Below are 13,166 nucleotides of genomic sequence, written 5' to 3'. Positions count from 1 at the left end.
TCAGGCCACTGATTGGCTCAGGCCTGCCCCTCACCCTTCCTTCTTTCTCTCTTCCCCTCCCTTCTTTTTCTCTCTCTTCCACTCGCTCCTCCCCCTGCTCCCCTTTCCTGAGCTAACAGATCTTGTTCATCTTGTTTCCTCATCTAATTTACACAATGGCAGCCTCCTTCTCCTGAAGGGGCTCTTTCCCTCTCATGACCCCTCTTCTTGCAGACCCCTGCCCACTATCCTTTTATATATATTCCTCTCCTCTACAATCAAGAGCATCTTCTGACCAGTTAACAGTTGCATTCCAACTGACCTTAACCATCACAGGCTCCTACTCCCTATTCCTGCATATGGAATCCCCACTGCCCAATCACCATGGTGCCACAGGCTCCTCCTCCCTATCTGCATATGGAATCCCCACTTCCCTATCATCATGGTGCTTCTGCTCTCACAGGCTCCTCCTCCCTATCTGCATATGGAATCTAATCTTCCCAATTACCACGGTGCTTCTGCTTACAAACTCTCATGAGAGCTGCCACGCACAGGATTAGCTACGGGTATGCCTTAGAGAATTATATAGATAGATAGATTGCTCCAGCAGCCTCTCAGATTTCTGAAGAAACTTCCCTGTTTTGATGAGGAATAACTAGGAACTTCCTTAATGTCTGGACTAAATGCAAAGATCAGAGTGGGAAAATAGATACAGCAGAAATCACTGAAGGACCAGATCCCCCACTTACATGCCAGTACCAGACCCAGAGAAGGCAAAGCAAGGGATAGCCTACACAATTCTGAGACCCCTGATAACTGTATGTATGTGCCCTGCTGAGTAAAGAGGCACCTTTTAAAAGTGGTGATTCTCTTTATTTAACAGGGGGAGAGCAAATGGGCTGATCCATCCCCAGCACAGAATCCTTCCAGTGGCTGTTGCTGGTGTTTATCTTATATTTCTTTTTTAGATTGTGAGCCCTTTAGGGGCAGCGAGTAATTTTCTTTATTTAGATCTATTTAATTTCTATGTAATTCCTTTGGGAACGTTGTTGAAAAGCAGTATATAAATATTTGCCATCGTATTCGTATCTAAGAAACACAGTCCAGCCACTGACATCCTCCCTGAAAGCCCTCCAGTTCACTGATGCAGACCAAGAACAGCAAAAGGGCCTTACCCAGAGAGCCCAGATGCCCACAGATTTCCTCCATGATTTCTCTGTGCAGAGCCCTTTGGTCTGGATCCAGCAGAGCCCACTCCTCCTCTGTGAAGTACACAGCCACCTCCTCTAAAGTCATTGGATCCTGAAAGAAGAAGGAAACATTCTCTCCTTAGAGATAAGGGCTGTTCTCATGGCCATAAACTGGGATGGACAAGTGTCCCACCCAGCTTTGAGAACTGTGAGCGCTTCTGATTGTCAGTAATGTATGAGTTAAAACCTAGGTAAGAGGAGGGGGAAGAGGTCACTATATTAGTAGTAGTACTATCACATGGGTGGTGGGTGCAGGCTCTGACAGCAGGATCCGAAGAAACTAAGAAGAAACTAAGCAGTCATGGGATAAGGGGACAAGTTCATGTGTGGATTGGTAACTGGTTGAAGGACAGGAAACGGAAGGTAGGAATAAATGGAAAGTTCTCACAATGGAGGGAAGTAAGGAGTGGGGTCCCCCAGACATTGGTACTGGGACCAGTGCTCTTTAACTTGCTCATAAATGATCTAGAAGTTGGGGTAAGCAACCAAGTGGCCAAATTTGTAGATGACACACTAAACTATTTAGGATAGCGAAATCCAAGACAGATTGTGAAGAGCTCCAAAAGGATCTCTCCAAACTGGGGGAGTGAGCAACAAAATGACAAATGTGGTTCAATGTAAAGTGATGCATACTGGGGCAAAAAAAACCCCAACTTCACATATACATTGATGGGGTCTGAGCTGTCAGTGACTGACCAGGGGAGAGTTCTTGGGGTTGTGGTGGACAGCTCGTTTAACGTGCTGACTCGGTGTGCAGCAGCTGTGAAAAAGGCAAATTCCATGCTAGGAACCATTATGAAGGGGACTGAAAATGATAATATTATAATGCCTTATACATATCTATGGTGCGACCACATTTGCAGTACTGTGTACAGTTCTGGACACCATATCTTAAGAAGTACATTGTAGAACTGGAAAAGGTACAGAAGAGAGCAACAAAGATTATAAGGGACCTGGACCGCCTTCCTTACAAGGCAAGACTAGAGTATCTGGAGCTTTTTCGTTTGCAAAAGAGGTGACTACAGAGAGACATGATAGAGATTTATAAGAGTACTAGCTGGGCTGGGCGGAGAGCATCTGCATCTCTGGCCGGCCTACCCACCACTGCTACCTTCCCGCCCCCCCGCTGCCAGCCAGCCCAGCTTTCTGGCCAGCCAGCCAGCCTGCTTCTCCCCCCTCCCACTTCCCCACCCCATGCTTTCTAGCTGGCTGGCTGGCGCTTCTCTTCCTCCCTTCTCCGCACACGACTGAAAATCAGGACCGCACACAGCTCCTGAAGTAATGAGAAGAAGCCCACTATCTTTTTTAGACTTGCAATCCATGTTTCGATACCTGACTGCATGATCTAAAGAATTTGAGGAGGTAACAGCTGAAGATGGTAAAATGGAATCTGAAGGAAGTGATGGGCATGCTGAATTGGAAGAGTGCTTTCACGAAGAAAGTTCCGGCATCATTTCTGAAAGTGACAGGGAAGGTCTGTCAATGTTCACTTAAGCATGAAGCTCACTGGGTAGTGGTTAAGCATCTATAGGCATAAAAAGCGATGACATTATTAGTTCAGCATTTTGTGGGGTCTCTTTGACCCAAACTTCATGACCATAGGTAGGAGGAGGGGGAAGTGATTGTGTGGGAGGGAGCCCTACTATGTAGCAATGCAAGAGAGCATTGGTGGCTGGGAGTTCTCCTGCAAGGTCAAAGCTTCCCCAATTGCCTTCCAAGTCTCCTGAGTGGGCAGCTTTGACAGCCTAAGCCAAGGAAAAGAGGCAGATTCTTCCAGTCCCAAGGAGATGCTCGGGACAGAGGCCCCCAGGTTGTGCCCCGCTCTTCCCTGCATCATCCCTCCCCTACCTGGTCCAATTGCACAGAGGCTGTGTCTGCTCCACCACAAAGAAGAGAAGGCCTGGACTGAAGAGCCAGTGGGATTTCGCCACCTGGGAAAAGACAAAAAATACTTTGTTTCCTACCTAGACACACTTCAGGGGTTCCTCTTTACCTTCATTTTTAAATTTTAACTAACAACTTTTTTAAAAACTCTGCCTTTCAGTCAAATGGTCCCAAGATGCCTAACAACGAATTTTATCCATGTGATATTTACCATTCAGGGCTGGTTCAGGTGAGGAATGCCCTTATAAGGCTGGGGATGTGCCAAGAACATGTGCACCCTGACATTACAGGAAGATGTCCTGATGCGCTCCCAGGGTGTCCCTCAATCATATGAGGGGGGAGCTCTTGTGTTTTGGAATACCTGTAGAGGGCTGATTCAGATTAATGCCTCCCTCTCGCAATCAAGAAGTGCTTGGAGATCAGGACGTCCTTCTGTGATATTGGGGCAGGTGTACTTGTGCCAGATGCTCCTGGAGGCAGTGGAGAAGGATGGAGAAGGATCAAGAGGATGGTGGGTACTCCTGGCAATGGTTGCTGGGGAAACGAGAATGTTGGGGAGTGGCAGTGAAGGAGGGGAGGACAGTGGGCAAGGGAGAGGAGGGAGAGGGATGAAAGAGAGTTAAGAAGAGCAAATAGCAGGACTGAGACTTTGGCAAGTGGAGGGAGCTGTGTATTGTCAGTACAATAGAGGCAAGGAGCAGGAAGACTGGAAATGAAGAATGACGGGAGTTGAATTTCAGGGGACTGAATGGCAGGGAGGAGCATTCTGCAGTGCTGACCTACATCGCGGGACCATCAACTTCTTGGACCACTCAGGCAACACAGTGGCAACTACGAGGACTCCTTTTGTGGCATACTGGAAAGCAGGGAGGGGGAGGAACTCCTGCATAGAGGAATTTTAGATGTTTGTTTCTATTTATTGTGATTCCTTTATTTCTAGAAAAGCCATTTGAATAGCTGAAGTGTTTGTTCTGGGTTCTATCTCTTCTCCCAGATTATGATTCAAGTGGACTGTGGCTTGGGTTGGCCACATGCTCGTGGCACATCCTCGACGTCATCACGTGTACCGGGCAGCACTCCTCCAAACCAGCCTAGAACATGATGGAGAGTTTTAAAAGATAGTAAAAAAGTAGATTCAATCAACTCAAGTGGTAAAATGAAAATCAGACTCCCTTACAAGTCTGTGAGAATAAAAGCATCCACAGCTGCTGCCAAAAGGCAATCAGGGTGGATGGAACTACCGTAGTAGGGGTAGGAACTCTCAAAGATGAGGCACCACAACTGAGAAGGCCCCACTTAGAAGGTTGAAGTGAGCCTCCAAAAGAGGATATTAAAGGCCAGTCAGTCTCATATGAGGAAGGAGCTCCTTCACGTACCTCAGGTCCTGGTCATTTAGGGGTTTAAAGGACCAAACCTGCACTTTGAAGGGGTACATCAGGCTCTGACCTGCATACCTCAAAGGTAGCTTTCTCTCCCTCAATATCTCCTCATTGCTCATGAAGGTTCCTTGGAGAGGCCTTGCTTCAGATCTCTCCATTTAACATGCTTTAATCTTAGAAGCCTGACAAACTTTACTCTGCCGTATTTCAATTTAGATATGTGACTTTGAGTGCTTAGGTGGTGGGGGTGGGGGTGGGGGAGGAATCTAGGTAATAAAAATATAATAATACATACATACATCATTTAATTTTTTTGAAAAAAACCTTCCCAAAATTGGATCTTGGGCACAGTTCAAAGTGCTGGATTGGAACTCGGAGATCTTGAAGTGTTGAAGCTAAACTCATTTTCAAACTAGGGGAAGCAGCTGGAGAGAAGCTTTTCCCCTAGCAAAGTCCCAGGGGGAGTGAAAAAGCAGCCCTCAGATTTCAGGAGGGAGAGTGACTGGGTGGAAATATACTCCCCATTCATTCTTACCCATCAAGGTGACCCTTGTGTCGCCCTCTTGCACAATCCACCTAAACAGAAAACGCTGGTGTCTGATGGAGCCTTCTGTCTGGTGTCTGGTGTCTGACGGAGCCTTCTCTGCCCCAGAGAAATCTGTATCTGCTGTTGACAGCCTCTGCCCCTGAAAGACCAGAGAGGGAAAGAGGAAGGGATTAGGAAATGGTTCACATCTAGTTCTGCTTTCTTTCACATGAACACATGATGCACTGAGATCTTTCTTGGAGATACCGCTCCATATCCCCTTACAGCAGAAGTTTACATTTCTGACTAAGGACAATGGGTCTTATAGTGCAGTTAGCTATGATTACTATGTTTTTATAAGTCTTGATCTATTTCTACTATTTTTAAAAGCTGTTTTAATACAATTTTGTTGGCTACTCTCTAGATTTATCAGTCAATCAATATTTCAGATCAACATCAATGAGACTCTTCCAGCTGGCATCCACTCCTCAATCTCCACCACAGTTTTTAGAAAACAAGTAGAGAATGGCTCTTCACCAAGGCTTTTATATGAGAGGACAGTTTCTACTGCCGCTTTGTGTTTTGTATGTTACTGTTTTATATAGGGTTTTAAACTTTTAAATAGAGATGTTATTTTTATATTTAATATTTATACTTCTAATTTGTATTTTAATTGTGCATTGTTTTAATTATATTGGAAACAGCTTGGGGATTATTTTAATGAAAAGCGGTATAGAAATAGAACAATAAATAAAATATAGTGCAGTCAAAAGGAAGAAGTTTGAGGTAGCCCCTCTTGGAACGGTTTGCCCCACCAAAACTGGTTTATCAGAGGTGATTTCTAGATCAGTCTTGTTAACATTTTCAACCCTTGGGAGCTACCAAGATGAAAGAGATGCTCTCTCACCTGCTGCTGTGTCTGCTTCTTGTCCTCTGCCTGGCTCAGGAGGAAACCTTCTGCCAAGGCCACTGCCTGGGAACTGGTCTCTGCCCCACATTCTCTCACCCAGCTCTCCATCTCTGGGGGCAGGATGCTCAGGAACTGCTCCAGGATCACCAGGTCCAGGATCTGAGCTTTTGTGTGTCTCTCTGGCTTCAGCCACTGATGGCAAAGGCTGTGGAGTCGACTGCAAACCTCCCGGGGCCCTTCAGCCGCCTGGTAGCAAAACTGTCTGAAGTGCAGGCGCTGTGCATCCAAAGTGGTAATGTCCTCTCCTGGGATCTTCTGCAAGGATCTTTCCCAGAATCTTCCACCGCTTCCAACCTCATGATCTCTAAGTGGTCTGCATCCAGGTGAGTTTTCCATTTTTGCTCTGTTCTCTAAGGATGCTTCTATGAATATCACCAGGTCCAAGGTCTGAGCTTTGGTGCAGCTATGAAGTCCTGTATAACCAATGGGTTTCTCTCTCTACAGTATTACATTCTGCAATGCTGCTGGAAGGAATTTTACAAGCAAACGTGGGTTATTCTACCCAGCTATTCCCCAAGGATAGACTAATGGTAAAAATCACAGAGAAACCAGAGACAGTAGGGGAGGATCCTTCACCTGACAAGCACTGGCCAAACCTCTACACAGCACTCTAGCCACTGCTCTGTCCCCCTCACATCCCCTCTGTCTGTCTCCCTTCCTGCCCTGGAGCTCGCCTATCTCACAATTGCTGCTTCTGCTGGTTGGAGTGGGCCAATTTTGGGCCAACTCCAACCGGGATGCAGACAGCAACCTAACTGTTTGCCTCACTGGAAGAACGGCTAAACAGTAGGGAAAGGGTTCCCCTTGCAATTTGATGCATTTTCCTCATAGTTTCTAAGTGGCCCCAGAAATATGAGTGTAGGATACACTGGATCAAGCAAATGTAGTAATTCATCACCAGTGACTGGCTGCCTCCTGGTTTTTTCTCCCTTTCCCCTGTTTGGCCATCTCCATTTGAGCATTAAAAGTGCTCCTCCCTCCCACTTTCCTTCCTAGCATCTGCAGCTGCACCACACATGTCCTTGTCGCTCTGCTTAGCAGATCGGCCCCACTCCCCTAAGGGGCGTGTATGTTCGTGTGCACATTGTTACTGTCCCACTGCACTGCCCCCTCTTGCAAATGCCTTCCTCCAAATCTGGCCTCTCTCTCTTCACTTGGGCTGTCTGCACAGGAAGCAAATCCTGCCCGCACCTGCCCCTGTATTTGCATCTGGGGAAATATCTTGCTCAATCCCTGCATTGCTATCCTTCTGGGCTCAGCTCCGCCCCCGCCCCCAGCTCTGCAGAAGCAAAGCTACTTTTCTGCGGTGAGGGGGCGGCAATTCCCCAATGCAAAAACAGAGCAGGAGAGGGAAGAGATGCTCCATTGCCTCTGCCCCACTCTGGAGCTGCTTCCCTGCGCCCCTTCTCTGCTGCATCCCACATGCACTTGGTTGGTGCGTGCTGCTCACCAGGTCGCTGGATGGGGCTGATATACCGCAGATAAATCAATAGTGGTGGGGGAGAAGCGGAAATTCAAGATAGTAAATGCAAATACTCCTTTCCGGATTGGGGGAGGTGGTCCAAAGAGGTGGAAGAATCGGTTCCTGTCCCAATCCCAGGTCTCTCTAGGAGTCTCCACTCACTGGCCTTAACCCTCCGCATCCCTCCAACCTCAGCTCGCTCTGCAAAAGCGTGAGAGACTTCTGCTAGACGAGGCGGCAAGTTCCGGGGAGAGCTGGGACTGGAGTCCTGCATTTGAATGATCCTCACTGAGAGCATTCATGTAGCCGTTTGGAAGGGAGCAATACATTTCAATCAAAAGGAAAAGGAAAGGTTGTGCTGTCGAGTCGGTGTTGACTCCTGGCGACCACAGAGCCTTGTGGTTTTCTTGGTCGAATACAGGTTTTCTTGGTCGAATTACCATTGCCTGCTCCTGCGCAGTCTGAGATTATGCCTTTGCACCTTTCTATATCGTTGCTGCCCGATATAGGAGTTTCCCAGAATATGGAACACACCAGTGGGGATTCGAACCAACAGCCTCTTGCTCTCTAGGCCAGTGTTTCTCAAACTTTTTGGAGTCAAGGACCGCTAAATTCTTTGTGCAGAGTTTCAAGGACCGCTACATTCTTCATGCGCAGTTTCCCGGACCAGCAGTTAGTAAAGGGGTTGGTTTCAAGTCTATCTATCTATCTATCTATCTATCTATCTATCAGACTTCTATACTGCCCCAAACATGCATCTCTGGGCAGTTTAGAATGAAAATAATATAAGCATTAAAATAATTAAATTTGGAATCTTTTGCAAACATGGAATATTAGGGGTTCTTAACCTTGGGTCCCTCAGTTAAACTCCCATAACCGCCAACAACAATGGCATTTGGCCATTATGGCTGGGGATTATGGGAGTAGAAGTCCACCAACGTCTGGGTACCCAAGGTTGAGAACCCCTGAATCTAAAAGCCTGGGTGAACAAATTTGTCTCCAGTATGTCTTCAGTATGTGTGGGGTGGGGGTGGAGGTGCTTCTGATTACTCAGTGGAGAGGGTATGTTGGGCCATTAGAAAAATTCAAAAGCTACATGGGGCCAATGAAAACAACATACAAGCAAGCCCCACTGATGCAAAAGGGAAACAGCGTTCCCTCTCAAGGCGCCTTGACCACAACAGGCAGCTGGGTTTCAATCAACCAACCTTTGGCTGCAAATAATGAGCATGCAAGAACCAGCAGCCCTTCAAGTGGCGCTCACTGCCATACTTTTTCCTCCATGCCCCCGCACTGCATACAGTTTGAAGCTGTAAAGATAGGGAATAAGATAGCTGTAGGAAGATCTCAGCAGCACATGGAGGCAAGGCACAAGAAGGGTCCCATGCCTCCATGATACTCTTCCTCTTCCGTGCCATGTGCAAAATTGAGGAAGTGAGTGCCTTGATTTCAGTTGGGGGTGGGGGGGGTTGACTCCCAGTCAGGGACCGGCACTCAAGCCTTCGGGGACCGGCAGCGGTCCAGGGACCGGTGGTTGAGAAACACTGCTCTAGGCAATGGCAGGTTGCTTCCCTGATGTGCAACCAAGTCAAGTTTTATTATGGTCATAGATCAGCACAAATGCATTTCTACGGCTTGGGTCCAAGGTATTTAAGAGAGCACCTTCTTCTTCATTACCTCATGGCCTGTTAAGATCATCTGAGGAGGTACGGTTTCCCCTTCTCGGAATGTTTTTAAGAAGAAACTAAAAACATATCTGTTTAGTCAGGCTTTCAGTTTATGGTTTTTTCAAGCTTCGGTTTTTAGAGTTTTTATTGTATTTTTAAATTTTAATTATGTTACTGTGTTGATAGGTTTTATATTGTGAACTGCCCAGGAACTTTTTTGTATTTAGTACAAATGTACTAAATAAATAAAATAAATAAACAGAGGGAGAAGGGGCTGGTTTTACAGTAGCGAACATGAATTTTCTTCTTTGCTTAGCCTGTTTCACTTTGGTTTGCATTTGGGTCATTAGATGGGTACATGTGAGCGCTGTTTGATACTTGCCTTAAGGGATGTGGCCATTGCTCAGTATTATTATTATTTCAGTTTCTATACCGCCCTTCCAAAAATGACTCAGGGTGGTTTACACAGAGAAATAACAAATAAATAAGATGGATCCCTGTCCCCAAAGGGCTCACAATCTAAAAAGAAACATGAGATACTCACCAGCAACAGTCACTGGAAGTACTGTGCTGGGGGTGGATAGGGCAAGTTATTCTCCCCCTGCTAAATAAAGAGAATCACCATGTTAAAAGGTGCCTCTTTGCTGCTGCCCAATATAGGGGTTTCCCATAATCTGGGAAAAATACCGGAGGGGATTTGAACCAGCAACCTCTGGCTTGCTAGTTAAGTCATTTCTCTGCTGCGCCATTAGGTGGCTAGAAGCCCCTATACTAGCCATTATTTCAGGAGACTGCATTTAGTAGAAAAAGAACCAGCAGAAAAAGTACATCTCAGCACCATCCTGAAGGTATCTGAATGAAGCAGGAGAACTGCAACATACTGTGTTTCTGAGACATCTGTAGGAAAACAACCCCTAGTTTTAGACACTGTCAAAATCAGTTTCTGTTTTTTTAAAAAACAGAACATTAATTTTGAAAGAAAGAAAAAGAAATATGAAGTTCCAAATCTAAGGTGAATACATAATGGGCTAGTTTAGATGATGTTTCCTCAGCCCATGCAATTAAAAGTGGACACTCCAAGAGCATGCCTGTTGTGACATCTTTCACAGTTGTTCTGATACCTACATGGCACATCTCCTTATCATGGGGTTGGGAGGGAGGGAAGTTCATTCAAACTGCTTGCTCTATACGGAACCTAAATACTAGTTTAAACTGGATAAAATGTAATTGAGCTGTTAGGAAAGAGTGTTTGCCAACCATCTCAGAATGGATCATAGTACGCTAGTAGCAAGTAGTAGTTTTATTTACAGTATGTAGCCAGTGGCTGTTCAAACAAATTTGGGCAAACAGCCCTGGAAAAGAAAGTTTCAAGACTTAAAAATTATAGAAAATACCTAGCATTAGAAAGAACTGCCTTATATGTCCCACCCATTTTCTAATGCAGTCTTTCCCAAATTCACTTTGACCTCACACGATCTCTGGTGTCGTCCTCTTTGAACAGGAATGTGTGAGGCAGGTTTATAGACCAGGGCTGCTCAACTGCAGCCCTCCTGCAGATGTTGGCCTACAACTCCCACAATCCCTGGCTATTGGCCACTGTGGCTGTGGGACTATGGGAGTTATAATCCAAAACCAGCTGGGGGGGGCTAAATTGAGCAGGCTTGTAGACCCACCCTTAATCCTGACTCTAGCATTGAAGCCCTTAAACTAACCTCCCCAGGGAGTAAAGAGTATTTACTTCTTTAGCTCTTCTCTAGCAAGAAACAGGAAGTGAGACAGACAGCATGCATGTGCAGTACTGCCACTGAGGCTGGAGACAGATAACAAAACAGATAACACAGGGTTTTTTTCAAGATAATAATTGGAGACAACAGTGGGAGAAAATATGCACATGTGCAGTGGCATAACGAGGATGACGGTTGCCCCTGTCCAGACTGCCACCACCGGCCCCAGCCACGCCCCTGGCGTCTGACATCATACGCCTGAGTCTGATGTCAGACACAAGGGGCGTGGCCATGTCAGCAAACAGGGCCGCATGCCCCATTTGGAAGTAAAATTTAGCCAGCCCTGCATTTGCAGCATGGCCGGGGATGGCTTCTTCTTGCTTGCAAAGGCAGAGAGAGGTGTGCCCAGCCAGGCTGGGAGCTCAGCACCGGCTGAAACTTCTCAAAAATGGAGTGGTGCAGCTCCATTTTTTTAGAAGTTTCAGCCAGCGCTGGGCTCCCAGCCTGGTCAGGAATGCCTCGGGAGAAACCATCCTGGCCACACTGCAAATGCGGTGCTGGCCAAATGTTACTTCCAAACAGGGTGTGCAGTCCTATTTGCTGGCATGGCCACGCCCCTTGCATCTGACATCAGCCAGGCGCGGCTCCCGGAACATGGCGGCTGGGTTTCTTTGAACCCATTTGCTCAATGGCCACTCTGCCCCTGCACATGTGCTCTGTGGGATGCAAAGTCTCTCCCAAACCATTTACGACTGTCTTAAACATGATTGCTTATCTCCAGGTAGATCCTAGCCAGAGTTCAGGCATGCGTATTGATTCAGAGGGACTGAAAAAGCAACTAATTCTACACAGAATGGGGCTGAAAGTCTCAATCCAAATTAACTCATCAGGAACAATCAGCACACCTAGTCAGGATGTTAGTTTATAGAAGCATTGCGTTTGCATATAGGATTGATGTATAGACAATGCTTAAACTTCTTTAAATTCCTGTTTAAGTGTGATCATCATCACAGACATCCCTGAAGAAATAAGATCACCTTCTACAGTTCGTAAAGAATATAATTAATTTAGAATCAAAGAACTGATCAAGCAAAATTAGGTTAACTTTGAAATATATTTTATAAGTGGAACCTACCCAAGTTCCAATATTTTAACTTAGAACATTATCCAAAGATTTTTTAAGGACAGTCTAAAGTACTAAGTATCAAGAACACTGAGGGATGGGGAAAAACAAAGATTACCACAACTTTATAACCTACTTTTACAATATGCTACAGATTAGGGCAAGTCAAGGACTTTATGGTTATGGACACAGGCTACAGGAGATAGTTTCTCCGTGTATGTGTGGGAGAGCATATGGAAAAAGGAACACAGAAAGGTCTTTCACACTATCATCTGGAGGTGGTTTGGAGGATGGAAGTACCCTGATCCCTGCAGATGAGCAAAGTCTCAGTTTGCTTCCACTAACTCGCCCCATACACTATGCAGGCAGCAGTGGGCTCCATCTTTGAAAAACATCCACCTTAGATCATCCAGGATTGAGGGAGGTATCCCATAATGCATTTTCCCCAAGCAGAGAGGCAGCCCTCAGGACAACAAGAGCTCTCCTTGACCCCTCTAGCTACAGAACTCTATGACAAACATGGCCACCAGCTGCTAAGCACAGCTTTAACCAGCAATTTCAACAGATGCTCAAACTCTGAGGTAAAGCAACTGCTGTTTTTGTCCTACCTTAGTAAAAATCTAGGTACAAAAATTGGACAACCCACATTTGAGGAGACTGAGTTGGAGGGCTTCCTGTGAGTTCTTTCAAGCAGCAATAGCTGGGTTTGCTGCTTCCTACATTTATGTTGCTGATCTTGAGAATTAGCCCAGATTGTCTTGGAATATGAATTTATGGGAGCATTGGTATATAGTAGCATCCAGACAACAGTATAACTCTGTACACAGTTATATAGAACTCTCAAATATGCATGTGTCTTGGTCTTTGCCCCTCACAGGATGCATGGTTGCTGTTACTAGATGAAAGCACAAACTTCGGCCCTTCCTAGGGCATGTCTTTGCTTGTGGATTGTTGCCTACTTTCCTCTTTGATCTGGAGAGGGGTGGATACACTGTCCTCCTGATTTGGCCCCTGTTAATCTTGGAGCTGTTTTCTCACCTGAAAGAACTGCAACATGGTGAATCACCCTACCACATGGAAACAAGCAGCCTATTGACCTGCCTGCCTGTGGGGAGAAAGTCAAACGGGGAGATGTTTCAGGAGCCTCTGAATCACTCCTACAGGAAGAGAACTCCCTGAAGAGAGCTAACTTGGTAATCCCA

General features: G+C 46.0%; 1 protein-coding gene and 1 pseudogene across 1 annotated transcript; both read right to left on the bottom strand.

Moving 5' to 3' along the window:
- LOC128341666 (zinc finger protein 420-like) overlaps nt 1-13,166 on the bottom strand; it is a 28,750-nt pseudogene that overhangs the window by 4,228 nt on the left and 11,356 nt on the right.
- Nucleotides 2,654-7,610, bottom strand: LOC128341663 (zinc finger and SCAN domain-containing protein 31-like). Its single transcript, XM_053288076.1, has 5 exons — nt 7,439-7,610; nt 5,926-6,452; nt 5,028-5,178; nt 3,078-3,160; nt 2,654-2,685 (listed from the first exon to the last, which is right to left on the bottom strand). Exons 2-5 carry the CDS (start codon nt 6,322-6,324, stop codon nt 2,680-2,682), a joined length of 639 nt encoding a protein of 212 aa, XP_053144051.1. The 5' UTR covers nt 6,325-6,452; nt 7,439-7,610; the 3' UTR covers nt 2,654-2,679.

Source organism: Hemicordylus capensis, chromosome 2 (genome assembly GCF_027244095.1).
Source record: "Hemicordylus capensis ecotype Gifberg chromosome 2, rHemCap1.1.pri, whole genome shotgun sequence".
Lineage (NCBI taxonomy): Eukaryota > Metazoa > Chordata > Lepidosauria > Squamata > Cordylidae > Hemicordylus > Hemicordylus capensis.
Note: the sequence above shows the minus strand (reverse complement) of the source record. Positions and strands in the feature narration are given on the sequence as shown.

Excerpts from the sequence above, each read along its gene's own strand:
- LOC128341663 (XM_053288076.1), bottom strand. The coding sequence starts at position 6,324 with ATGGAAAACTCACCTGGATGCAGACCACTTAGAGATCATGAGGTTGGA. Across the intron at positions 5,179-5,925 it reads AGAAGCAGACACAGCAGCAG|GGGCAGAGGCTGTCAACAGC; the intron begins GTGAGAGAGCAT and ends CTGGTCTTTCAG. Across the intron at positions 3,161-5,027 it reads CACAAGGGTCACCTTGATGG|GTGGCGAAATCCCACTGGCT; the intron begins GTAAGAATGAAT and ends GTCTTTTCCCAG.